General features: G+C 48.9%; 1 protein-coding gene across 5 annotated transcripts in view; it reads left to right on the top strand.

The window, feature by feature from the left end:
- LOC122386683 (tyrosine-protein phosphatase non-receptor type 4-like) overlaps positions 1–13,657 on the top strand; it is an 82,623-nt gene that overhangs the window by 29,704 nt on the left and 39,262 nt on the right. For all 5 annotated transcript variants that reach the window (XM_043376114.1, XM_043376113.1, XM_043376117.1 and 2 more), the window contains exon 10: positions 400–576. In XM_043376114.1, the coding sequence (XP_043232049.1) occupies positions 400–576 (177 nt within the window). The remainder of the gene's footprint in view (positions 1–399; positions 577–13,657) is intronic.

Raw genomic sequence — 13,657 nt, forward strand, 5'->3', positions numbered from 1 at the left:
GCATAAAATCAATATCCCACATGCATTTTATTTAGTTTGCTGATGAATTCGTTACGTGCCGTGACCGGCAGTTGAGTGGTTTTGCCATCAGCTGTTGTGTGCGTCGCCTTCCGGTGGCATTGCTGTGCGCTTCCGCCGGTAGTTGCGGGGATGTCTGCGGCTTGGCAGTGTGGTTTAAGGCGGAAGTCTGTCTCGCCACCGCACTACTGAACCCCCCTCCTCCCACTTCCCGCCGCAGAGTGGTGCATCTGACCTCCGCCGCATACCGTTCCAGAAATTAATGCTCGCACCTCCGCAGCGTTCTATGCGGGCATAGAAAAGAGTATTCTCTGCCCTCTCCCGTCCCCAGTCTGAGTGTGTGACCCGATCTGACCCCGTCTGTCTATCTTCTGTGGCCAGGTCTGGCCCGCAGCGCGGCGGGCCTCTCCACCAGACGCTGCCGCCTCTCAGCTCGGAGGAGCGCCAGCGACTGCTGGGCCACGGTCGGCTGGGTACGCCGACCCAACACCGGGTGACGGCCGCGCAGCCGAGCCGGCCGGAGCCGCGCCGCGCCTGGACAGAGGACTCGCCGCCCAGGTCAGTCGGACGCTCCGAGCGGCGCCCTCAGCTCCCAACAACAACCCATCGCCCCAAACAACTCTCTTAGACAGCTTACTATTCCAGCCCCTATGGTCTGCTCTCAACCCAACCTCGAGACCCCCGCCCCTGCCTCGGTGGGCGATGGGAACTCGCCGCGCCTCAATGTGTCTTAAACACTCACTCATGGAATGGCTTAATGCAGTTTAGGGAAGTATGTGTTGATGTCATTCAGGCCACGTCATGACCTTCCATTCTCCGAATTTGATAGAACGAGTGTTTCCGCCTTATTTGCTCCCTGTAAGCGACACTTGTCTGATAAAGTTGATGTCTTCCCCGCGAATGACTGTTGTAAGCGACACTTGTCTGATAAAGTTGGTGTCTTCCCCGCGAATGACTGTTCGCTGCTCAGACTCTCTGTTGAATCATTAGCTGCTGATAGAACATTATTATCATATCCATTGCATCCTCCTCGGACTTCTGTGTTCGCCACATCATCTCAGTATCTCGCTCAACAAGCATGACCTCGCGGCTCGACCAAGTGGCATGACCAAGTGGCTCGACTGTCTCAAGCGGCACATGCACCTTTTCTGCCTCCCCGGCGGCGGCTACGCGCCGGCACGCGACCTTGCCGAGCTCATAGTCTCGCTCAGTTCTCGGTTACGTTCCTTCACGGCGCGGCGCCTCTTGGTCACGCCATCTCGACGTTAGGCGTCACGGCAGAGTGCGCGCGCGTCCCGTGCCGGTAGGGGGCTGGAGTGGCACGCCTCGCCGGAAGCCGGTGTTTGCAGCTGATAGAACTATCGGACGGAACCGTGCAAGGCAGTCCGATAGCGTCCGCCCCTGATTGGGGTGTTGAAACTGCTTGATAGGGAGACATCGGTGGCTGTCGGTGTCTAGATATTTCCGGATGTCACGGCGCATTAACTTATGATTCCTTTCCTATCAAATATTTTTCCGCTGATGGTGGAATAGTACCTCTTTCGCACATTTTGCTTCCAGCCGTGCCTTATGTATTCCCCGAAGACCAACAGTCCCATTGTTCCGTTGATCATCCCATCCAAGGTCTTCACGACACGTTCCGGAAGGTGCGGTCTGTAACCCCTTGACCTCGCTGCCTTGAGGGATCTTAGCCCAGTGTCCTAGAATTGGTTTTGAGCTAGGGTGTCGAGTGGAAAAATCAGACCAAAAACGAGCAAAATGAGTGGAAAATTAGGCATAACATAGAGCTTCATAACTGCCACCTACGGGCACAGCCGACAACAATTGACGCCTGAAGCTATGATTGCTGTCACCAATAACTTTGCTCTTCGTAACCAACTAAAAACGTTGAGGAGTAGACAATGTAAGGTTTAACTTAGTAGTATGGCTATAGCACCTAATATTGGTGACGATGCTATTAAAAATGAAAACCTGCATTTCTCAGCAATTTGTTTTTCATCTACACAAGGCCAAAGGGCATTTACCCTGCAAAGGGGGCTAGAGAGTTCCAAGTGATGTGCCAATGCTGAATGGCTACATAAAATTCATACTAAATACAAAAAAGGTAATTCCTATTAGGTAGCTGCTAGCTGTGGGAACTGGTAGGTACCTACCTATTGTACAAAGACAATCAAATTGAAATGCCTATCAAATACCTCTGTCTCATATTGCCGGAACAACTGACCCTACTATCGAAGACTGATAATAATTTTAAAAGATGAAATAACACAAGCTTACACTCAGAATTATAAAGATATCAAGGCAGGGAACTGATTTTACGACTTATCTGTTGAAGCCGGCTTGCGATTTCACACCAACTTCAATCGACACAAATGCGCAAGAATTGTATGTTTGCGTTACTCAAGGTCATTCTTCCCTCCCTCCCTCTCCGGTAAGCCGCTCCGACCGTGGCGATCGTGTTCTTGTGTTTTTCGCAAAAAATAAGTCACGGAAGGCAACCAAATCACTCTAACAGATAGAAAAAAAATGCGTTCTCTCACATTCAAGTGATCTTCTTACGAAAAAATTTGTTGTTTGAAGCTGGTGGATTTTCCACTCCTGGGTGTCTTTTTGCGGTGTTTGGTATCCGGGCGTATTTCTTGTATATATCAACAATATTTCGAAGTACTAACCCTCAAAATAATAAAAAACGGTTTGCCGTTTCTGATGATGGTCATCAATGTCTATTTGAATTCAGCACAATTAACACGCCAAGTGCCTGCAATTTTGCTGCATGTGTTAACAGCAATTACCACACTTCCCTTCCGCAAATGCAAACTACACAATAGATTCTTTTCAAGCTTGACAGGGATATAGAAGATAGTAATCTGCATGAGCGAATAAGTCAAACTTTTGGATTCCTGATGAAATTCAAGAGATATTGTTGTTTTTGTGAATAAACCACTCGGAACTATAGAATTTAGCAGCAGCTTCTCTTCTGTGATTCTTTTTTAAATAGTAGAGGTAACCTTCGTTGAATGACCCATATGTAAGGGAAAACTTCATATGTCAATCAAAATCTTTGACACTCAAACAACAGTTGGCAAATGCATATAAACAATCCCTTGTGACTGTAAAATATGCAGCGTTTGGTTGTTGAGCAGTGTCAGTGTATGCGATCCAAAGTTGCTGATCTGATGAATGTTTAATAGTTTTGATTGCTTTTATGTATGTGAATGCTAGATTATGTGTTTTCTATTGGTGTAGGTTGCTGAGGATTGAGGAACATGTCATTCTAGTTCTTTTTTATCTGTTCAGTAGAAAGGCAGGTGAGTGCAACTGAGTGCAACCACATTCCACGGCTCATATACCTATATCATTACAATGACAATATTGCCTCATTTTCTCACCCTAACATGGATTTATTTAGCTCCAAATACACTTACAGGTTAAATGTCTGTCAACAGGTACAGGCTATTTCTGACAGCCTGATATCAATAGGCTGTCATAGCCAAAAAAATAAGCAAGCACAAATTTATGGTTATATAAAAATTTGTTCTCTACAACACACATCACAGGAACAGTGATTTTGGCACAGCTTCCATCAGTAGTTTTCCCTCCATTCATAGTTGACATGATGACGATCTTGGACTTGAAGGATGGCCTTTGGCTGGGATGGAGTGCAGTAGGTAAGGATTGCCCTGAGGATCAAGTTTTCAAGAGACATGTCAACATGGGATGCACTTTTGTCTATATTTACACATGTTCTTTTCTTATTTTAAGTGCTGATGTATTGACAAAAGTTTTTTAGGGAGTGGAAAATTATCCTCAAATAAGCTAAAAAAGAGTGGAAAATTCATGGTGATTTGGGTGCTGCTTTGCACCCAAATTTTCCAATCCTAGGACACTGTCTTAGCCGAGACACGGGGGTCTAAAAGGCACCTACCTACTGTTAACCTTCATGACAATGAATGGCTGCTGTTCCCAGTCGAAAAGCTAGCAAGCCTTGTAAACCATCTGCTTCTTCAAGTACGAAGGCAGCTGCGGTGGGCTGTTATCTCCGACATCCGTCACAAGTCTTGTGGCTAAATTGCAACATTGTGAGTTTTCGCAGCTGGTGATTTACTGACTGGTGCTTGACCTGGCGGTGGGGTGCGACGCCTGGTGGCTGGGATATCCTAAATCATACACTGGAAGACTGCTGGCCGGACGAATGGGTGGAGTGGAGATACCAGTCGACTGACGGATGCTACATACATATAGTAGTGGTCGGGAGTCGAATGTCGGATGATGAGTTGAATGATAAGGGGTTGTGCTGTCAGGACGTCTGCCTTCGGGTCGTCAGCCTTCGAGTCGTCAGCCTATCGACAGATGGGTGTCGGACATTGGCCTCTCTGGGGCCTGGTGTTTTTTTTTTCTAGTCTGTCTGTCTTATGCTGATCTTAAGGTGACCTTGCGTCTGTCTGCCGAGTGTGAACCCCACGGGTGCCGCCCTGTGGGGTTGGCGCCGCTCGGGATGGGTGCCGACGGCGGCGGTCGTCACAACACAGCCCAACCTTGCCGGGGTCATCGGCGCCGCCTCCTGGGAGCGTGGCCAGCGGTGCTAAAACGGCCGGTAAAAAACAGCCCGGCCACTGGTCATCCACGGGTCATTGACGGCCCAGATCGAACGGTCGGTGGGAACATTTTCCGCGCTGACGCGTGCTGGTCGCTCACGTGGTCACCTGGTCAGGGACACAGACCTCATTGGCGTGTGAACGGGGAGTTTTGATTATATAATGTACCACGACCTGCTCGGATATGTTTATGAATGCAGAATGCTCGGCCTGACTGACAGCCGGTGTTCAATTATGCAGTGCTGATTGATGTTAATTGTGTGCTGGTATCATAGGCGCGGGAGCCGGGGGGGCAGTGGGGGCAGCTTGCCCCCCCAACTCTGGGGCCGTGGGGGCGGTGCCCCCACAGCTTTGAGACGGAATACCACACTTTTTTTGCAAATGTTTTCTTTTTTTGTTGAAAAAGCCGAGGGGTGAAAAATAAGTGGCCTAAAACCGGTGAGAAAACTAGATTTGGGGGTACCCTAGGTTAATCTCTATTATGGTGTGCCCCCCCCAGTCGGAAAGTAGTTCCCGCGCCCCTGGCTGGTATCATGCAATCCTAATGATCAGTCAGTAACAATTTCCAGTAATGAGAATGGTACGGTTAATTGTACGGTTTACTGCAGCTGGCAATCCCCGATAAATAATTGGCATTCATTAGTTCTTTAGTCAACATAACTCCTCAAGGCATGCCAGTATATAATTATTGGTCGATGCCTAACCTGCCCCGGCGCGTGAGGGCTGACCTTCGTTCCTGGCTTCTGTCTCACTCACCGGTGTTTCAATGTAAACACTGCTCCCGTTGTTGGCCGCATACCTCGCCAGCGCCTGACCAGACTTGTGCCGGGACCAAAAATCAAGATCCAGGATCCTCAAGGTCCCCCGGCAAATTCAATTTTTAGAATCCAAGGTTTCCAAGGTCCAACAGCAAATTCAATTTCTAGAATCCAAGGTTTCCAAGGTCCCACGGCAAATTCAATTTCTAGAATCCAAGGTTTCCAAGGTCCCACGGCAAATTCAATTTCTAGAATCCAAGGTTTCCAAGGTCCCACGGCAAATTCAATTTCTAGAATCCAAGGTTCCCAAGGTCTTATAGCAAGTATACTTTGCAGGGTCCACAGTCCCCAAGGTCCCACGACAAGAATGCATTGCAGGATCAACAGTCCCCAAGGTCCCACGACAAGAATGCATTGCAGGATCCACAGTCCCTAGGGTCCCACGACAAGTGTGAATTTCAGGATCCACAGTCCCCAAGGTCCCATGACAAGTACACACTTCAGAGTTCAGGGTCCACAGTCCTCAAGGTCTCACGGCAAGAATACATCTCAGGATCCAAAGTATTCAGGGTCCCACAACAAGAACTTAAACAAACTAACATTCTGATGAGCAGACTTACTTCTAAATATTCTGCCAATGGATGCCCAGCAACATTTAAAGGGGCAGAACCTATATGCAAACCTGTAGACTGTGGTGGTTTTATCGTTAACCAACATAGGTAGGGGGAGCTTCAACACAAGTTAAAAATGAATCATAATATCAATCTCTCCTTTAACCTGACAAATTCGTAAAAAATATAGGTAGGTAATAGGTACCTTGCAATTTGTATTGTCATGTCCCTTTCAATTCAATCTTACCTTATCAGTAGGAATGTAGGATAGCACCTTACAGTTATTGAAGACAGACATTCAAGTATTCTTTCAGGCAATATAAAAAAAAACAAATAAAACCTACAGGCTTCATAGAAATGGAAAAGTTGAATTGGATAGTTATATGCTTTCGATTTTCTGCACATTCAGTTACATAATACCTAGGATAAAAAGAAAATATGCTCTAAGTCTTGTTTGCGCGAGCGCTCACAGAAAAACTGATCGACTAAGCCAATAGAATTAGAGTAGCAGCGAGCGCAAACCTTACTTACTGTTCATTCACATTAGATTGAAGGCTCTGAACAAAATTCCATCTGACAATTTTTTCGTCAGCCGGTTATTCGTCGGCAGATTTTCGTCTGACTTTTTCGTCTTGCATTTTTTCGTCTGTTCGAATTAATTTGGTGCATTTTTCGTCTGAGTACTTTTCTGTCCGGCATTTTTTCGTCTGGACGAGGCGGAAAATGTCCTTATGAAAATAATGCGCGGACTTAAAAATGCACAGACGAACAAATGCATAGACGAAAGTCTGCGGACGAAAATCTGCAGACGAAAAATTGTCCGACGAAAACCTGCTAAACGAAAAAGTTGAACTGTCATGGAATGATTGCTTATATTGCTCATTGCTCAATGGTGATTTGATGAATTGCAAAACAAATAAGTTTGACACTTACTTGGTCAGTGAGTAGCTTCCAAGTAGCTTCAAGCCCGGCATATCACAACCCAGAAAATATGTGAGGTGAGATTGGAAAAGAACTTTCCAAACCACCACTGTCCACTGTTTGACAGTTTCATAATCCATAACATTGATAATGTAAAAAGCTACCAGGTCTCTTGTTCCAGTTCTGCCTCACAACCATGGCAATGATTTTGCTCTATATATGTCTACGACTCTACACAGTCTGGTTCGTTTTCTCTTCGTGTAGCTATCTAGCCCCTTGCAGCTGGTCGCTCAACCATAGATATTTATTGAAGTGCTTACAGACAAAACCTAGTGCAGGGTCCTTAGTGGCCCAAGTGCAACATAAACCTCATGATGGTCCAGCTTCCAGGATTCTTGAGGTCCCTCAACAAAATGGTGGTGTAGGTCCAGACCGTTCTCCTAAGATCCCATGACAAATAATAAAACTGGTACTGAAGGTCTGCATTCTGCAGGGTCTTGCAGCATACCAAAATTTTGAGGTCCTAACCCCTGGGTTTCCATGGTTTTACGGCATATGAAATGTTGAAGTCCTGGGTTTCTAAGGTCTCATGTCACATGAAATGTTGATGTCCTGGGATTCCAAGGTCTCACGGCATATGCAAATGTTGAGGTCCTGGGATTCCAAGGTCTCGCGACATATGCAAATGTTGAGGTCCTGGGATTCCAAGGTCTCGCAGCATATGGATGTTTTAAGGTCCTGGGATTCCAAGGTCTCGCGGCATATGGATGTTTTAAGGTCCTGGGTTTCCAAGGTCTCGCGACAAAAATGACAATGCAAGGTCCAGGATCCATCAAGGTCCCAGACCTTGGACTCTGCGAACCCTGGATCTCGGATCTTTTTGGGACCTTGGCACAAGTCTGCGCCTGACCATTGCCGCTATCGCTGGCGATAGTGCCGGAAATTAGCGATCATTTGTCTATGTTAAACACTCCCTCCTTTGTCAGTGTGGACAGGAGTGTCGCCTATTTTCGTCTGTGCCTGACGGGGGCTCATCGAAGAAGCCCAGTCGTCATGTCCACTCGACTGATATGTGCATGCCAAATATTTACATTGCATGAATGGAAACGTGGCACGTGAACATGTAATGCGGTCAGCGGGCTCGTGACGAGCTCGGTTTGATTACCTCTGTTTATCTAGTTAGTGCTCGGTTAGCGGCAGTTATCAAACACTCGTTTTCGTCCGGCTGTGACGCTCCAGGGCCCAATCTTACCAATGCCGTGGATGCAGATGCCGTGGATGCCTACCACGGCGGCTGATCCACGGCACTCCATTTACCCAATCTCACCAATGCCGTGCCACGGCATTTCTATTCACGGCATTTTGCCCACGGTACAATTCAGCGCCAGCAGAAAACACGCAATGTGATTGGTCAATTCTTGTCACCTTCGCTGTTGGAAATTGTGCGTATTGCTTGTGAACAGGTATAGCTCTCTATTTAAAGTTTTGTCGGGCATTTATTTGTTTTAGAGCCATACATATGTGTGAAGGATAAGTTATTTGTGGAAAACGTGATAGCAAACTATGAAAAACTAAAGCCTGCATAAAGAATTCTCCTGAAAAGCGGATTACTCAAGATGGATTACTGGCCTAGTAAAATTCCGCGAGGACATTCTCGCGCTGAGAAAATCGAGTGGATTAGATTTCAACTTCGCTTCGCTGCTCATCATTTCTATTTACTTGCTGTTAAGATAATGCAACAATTTTGAGATAAAATTATTGAAGTAACGACCTAGTGATAGCTCCGCTGTTGTTTCTAAGACATTGGAATAATGCAATTGAAATGCAGCTCGTAAAGTTTAAACTTTGGGTACATCATGCACCCGGCCAGCTCAAGCTATAGCCTTATTTGCTGCTTTTTACGAGCACGATAACAAAAGGAATTACTCAAAATATTGAAGAAACCCGTCTACATCTCAAAACCATAACATATCAAGAAAAAGGCATTCAGTTCAGAAGTCAAATTGAGACGCATGAAGACAGCATGCTCCGTAGCTGTCTGTGCCAGACAGAAAGTGGTAAAATATGCATTGTGAGTGCTGATACTTGTTTGACAAGTTTACGGTATTTAATTGTTTTAAATATTTACTTAGAAATCATGAAGGATGTTTGTGAGACGTCCGGACGGGGTGAACACTGAAACACCCATATTATAGTATATATAGATATAGATAGGTTTGTTGGCATTGGTATGATTGGGCCCTGGTTCCACGGTAGCTCATGGACAGCAGTGGTTGGTGGGATCTTTGGGTACGGTGTTGACTGCGAGTGTCTCGCTGTCTGGCCATGAGAGTCACCTGGCCAGAGTTTCTGGCTGAGCCGGCACGCTGAGTCAGCTGCGCGAGTCAGGTTTCCGCTGGCAGTACGGCATGCGGTGGGCGTGCACGACGTGCAGAGCTCTCGGGTTTCCTCCTCCCCTCCTCTCCCCGACACCGCCCCTTCTCCCCCGCCCGACTCATGCCACCTCGACGGCTTGTAGAGTGAGCCGTGCTCGGGGTGGCGCCGTCTGCAAGAGCTGCCTCCCATGGCTGTATCGTATCTGCCGTCTCGCCCTGCCACGTCCAGTCAGACTAGGAAAGACGCCGCACGCTGCAGACTGAGTAATTGACCAGGGACAATCTGATGCAGAGTCAGCGTCGCCTTGAGAAGGCAGTTGGGGGGGGGGGGGGGGCACTTCGCTTTGTTTTCGGCACGAGGTCGTTTGTATGTACGGGGTTTACGTCTTTCATTACAACCTCTGCCGTTACGCAGTACTTCTGTCAGTCCTGCATTGTAACTAGTGTACTCCAGCTCTTTGAGCTGTAAGCCGGGTATCTCACTCCTAAGCCCGTCGGAGGCGTTCTCAGCTATTCATTGTCAACTCATCCCTCACTCCAAAACAATGACCATCCTTCACGGCACACATTGCTGCGGTCCGTCCCTTCCGTTTGCATCGAAGGCTCCAACCGCATCACGTGGTCTCTCTGTCTGCGGCACCTAAAAACCAGTCCCTGACGAGCTGAGAGGCATAGGGCGCCAGCCGACTTCAACAGACGCTTCCGGTTTGAGGAGCTTTGTGGTTTCGGCAGTATTTAGGGCCTTGGTTTTGGCTAGGTAAAGGGGAGCGAGCTGTGCACAATTCGCACTGTTGCCGACGGTATCGGGGTATATGAGAAGCACTGTCAGTCTGCCATATGGACAGACCTGTCAATGCGACGGATATGTCGCATAGGAATTAGGGTGGCAACATTGGCAACATTGACAGAAAGGTATGTCTCGTTTGACTGACCAGCAGTGGCTGACAGTGTGATTTTGTCTGAACTGTCAGTCGCCTCCGGCCGTTTCGTCACTGCCAATAGAAACCGGAATGGAAGCAACGTGCATTTGTTTGCCGGTAACAGACAGCCCTCCGACAAATGACTTGATGTGGTATGTAACACTCGTGCCTAATGGCTCCCTCTGTTGGTTACCAGCGTTCCCTTTGGCATCGTTCCAGTAGCGATCCCTCGTGGCTCCCGCTAGGTCAAAAGCTAGCTTCATTGATGCTTAAATTATCCTTACCCTGGGACGAGGCTGTCAGGGCTGAGGTGACCGTGTCAGGGACCGCGGATTCAAATTCTCGTAGGGTGTGCAAGATGTGGCGATTGGGCCCCCATCTCACGCCGGGCCCCTTCCAAAAAGTCAGTGCCGCCACTGCTTCGGAATAAGCCGGTTCTAAGGAAGCGGGGCGGGAAAACCTTCAACATTGACGGTCGTAAGATGACTGAGCGAGCATCTTACGGTCAGGAGATGCATTAGCAGAGTAAATGCACATGCATGCATGCAACGTGACCCAAATCAATCCCCGATTTTCCCAAACAGGCCCCTAAAGGCTTACAGTGACCTTCAAGGGCCCCTACGGGCCTCAGAGAGCCCTTTTGCACAGTTGATGTTGGTACACTTCTTTTTATCATGGATTACATGAATTAGTTTAAAAATAAAACACGGCCGGCGGGATGTTTGGGCCCATCGATTTGGCCCCTATGACCTATGGGGGTCTGGCCTCCGGCCCCCTTAGCTTCCCCATTGCTCTACGGCCCACACGCTGGCTTTGGGGCCCCATAAAGGCCGCACGCCAGCGCCTGAGACCCAACGCCGGCAATTCTAAGGGTCACCGCGCACCGCACACGGTCTTTGAAGGTCCCATAACGGCCTCTAGAATACCTCATGTACATAGAAATATGGATGCCCACGCCGCTTCTTGGGCCCCCACACCGGGCTCTTTGACACCGTTCGCCGGCTCCATGGGGTACCAACTACTACCAAGCAAGCTCGCCTGGAGGTCCCCCACCGTCTCCTTGGCGCCCGAGTAGCCTCGATGCCTGAATAGGGCCCCAAGACATCGACCTTGGCCAAAAAGCGTTCGTGTAGGCCCTCAGAAACTGGCGTGAGCCCTGAGATTACTGTGTGGGCTACTCAGGCACTTCTGTCGGGTCATCATGCATCGATTTGGGTCCGAGCTAGTGAGGGTTATCAGAAGCATCCTTTAGCCCTGCGACTTCAGAGGTTGGTGTGAGATCCTAAAAAAGAAAGTGAGGGCACTCCGAGGCTTGCAAAGGGCTTTTCCTCGGAGGTCAGCCTTGGCCGAACGGCGTTCCTCAAACTGGTGTAGGGCGTTGAGATTACTGAATGTGACTCTCGAGTATTGGCATGGGGCCCTCAACTATCAGCACGGAGCCCTCAAGAGCCGGTAAGGGCTCCTCTGCGGCATGCATAAGCCATCCGATCTCAGAGGCCGGTGTGAGATCCTAAACAAGAGCTGAGTGCACTTAAGAACCTGCGTAGGGCCCTCAGAGATCAGCTTTGACCAGACGGCGGTCGTGGACGCCCTTAGAAACTGACGTAGGGGCCGCCTCAGTCGGTCGGCCCTCTCACATCAGCCTGGGGATCTCAGGAATCGGCCTGGGCCCTCGAGAGCCGGTTAGGGCCCTCGGAAAGTGGCATTATACCCTGAGATAGCTGTGTAAGACCCTCGGGTAACGGCTTGGGGCCCTAGGGCATCGGCCTGCGCCCCCGGGCATTGGCCAGAGGTCCTTGGATATCGGTCTGGGGCCCCCTCAAGAGCCGGTGAGGGCCTTCAGAAACCGGTATGGGGCCCTGAGATAACTCTGTGGGCTTTCAGGTGCTGATGCAGGACCCTTAGGCATCGGCCCCAAGAGGGGTTAAGGAGGGCAGGGGGCAAGGGGCCCTCAAGAGCCGGTTAGGGCCCTCAGAAACTGGCGTGGATCCCTGAGCTAGCCAAGTAGGTACTCAGACACCGGCGTGGGACCTTTAGACATCGACTTGGGGCCCTCGGGCATCGGCCTGGGCCCTCAAGAGCCGGTGGGAGCGCTAAAAATGGCGTGGGTGGGGTTCTGAGATAACCCCTGAGATAACACTAGAACCTGTTCACGCCTTCAGGCACCGGTGCGGGACCATCAGGCTCGCGCTGGGGCCCTCGAGAATCGGCTTGGGACACTCAAGCGCCAGGGCCGCATGGGCCCCCACAACGAACTGTGGGTGTGCAAAAATAGGTGTTTGCACACCCTCAGGATTTTCAGGGTGTGCAATTGCACACCCTGCCCCCCGGAATCCGCGGTCCCTGGACCGTGTATTGGCGACTTAAATGTGCAATAATGCCCGCTGTTTATTGGCCTGCAACCACTCTGGCTCCTATACCTTCCCAGAAATCCCGGCTGGCATTTCGATGTTCCATGTTTGCAACGGAGTGCAGTTGGCAACTGGGGAATCCATTATGGAAAATGCATGTGTGACGTTGGAGGTATTGACTTGGTACGCAGGGTTAGGAACGCTTCATTCAGTCAGCTCATTGTCTCATTATAGCTCATATATGAGAAATGCCGTCGTAGATTGTTACGAATTACGACCATCGAATTGCCTGGACCCATCAAACAGCGATGACTGAGGACGAAAATAAATTTATCCACGATCAAACCGACAGTGACCTACGGCGCCCGACTACCACGTACTCATCCTAGTGTGCAACGCTCGTCTTGTCCAGGGTGTGCCCCACCCACAGCAGCCTACGGTCCGTCTCATGAGTCGACAGGGCCCCGGATGTGGCTGCATTCCGATCACGCACCAGCCGGCCACTGCGGGAAGAAAGGACCGGCCGCGCCGGGCCTCTGCTCTGCCGTTTTTCCGGGTCCCGCTCGCTGCAGCGCGGAGGAGATGGACGAGATAGCGACCCGGCTGGTTCACGGTGACCTGGCGCCGGTGGGGCATTCCACGTCAAATCGAACAAAAATCGGCTGTTTTGCACCTTACCATCAGCGATTTCATTATAAATTTGTGAGCGAGTTCCTGTGTGGCCCCGGACATTACATTGATGTTTTTTTGCACATTCTGACCACAGGTCTTCTAAATATAGGGCATCCAATTTTTACAAAATGTTGCATCTTTATATTTTTGAACGACCATAACTTTGGTTGTAAAAGTTTGATTTGAATGAAATAAACCTTACTGTTTAGGTAATTTCTTAAGCATTTGTTTAGAATTGCACCTACTTAAATATATGACCTTGAAATTTGCTTAACTCTGTTCTTAAGCACAAATATTGAAATAGCAAAAAACACGTCACCTTCGATTTGGCTCATTTTCATATATTTTATTGCCTACCATATTCTTAACAACCTGTGAAAAAATTAGAGTGGGCCATTCATAAGTTTTGAAGAAAATTGCACATATGCAAACGTAT

The sequence above is a fragment of the Amphibalanus amphitrite genome, unplaced genomic scaffold (assembly GCF_019059575.1).
Source record: "Amphibalanus amphitrite isolate SeventyFive unplaced genomic scaffold, NRLGWU_Aamphi_draft 000259F_arrow, whole genome shotgun sequence".
Taxonomy (NCBI): Eukaryota; Metazoa; Arthropoda; class Thecostraca; order Balanomorpha; family Balanidae; genus Amphibalanus; species Amphibalanus amphitrite.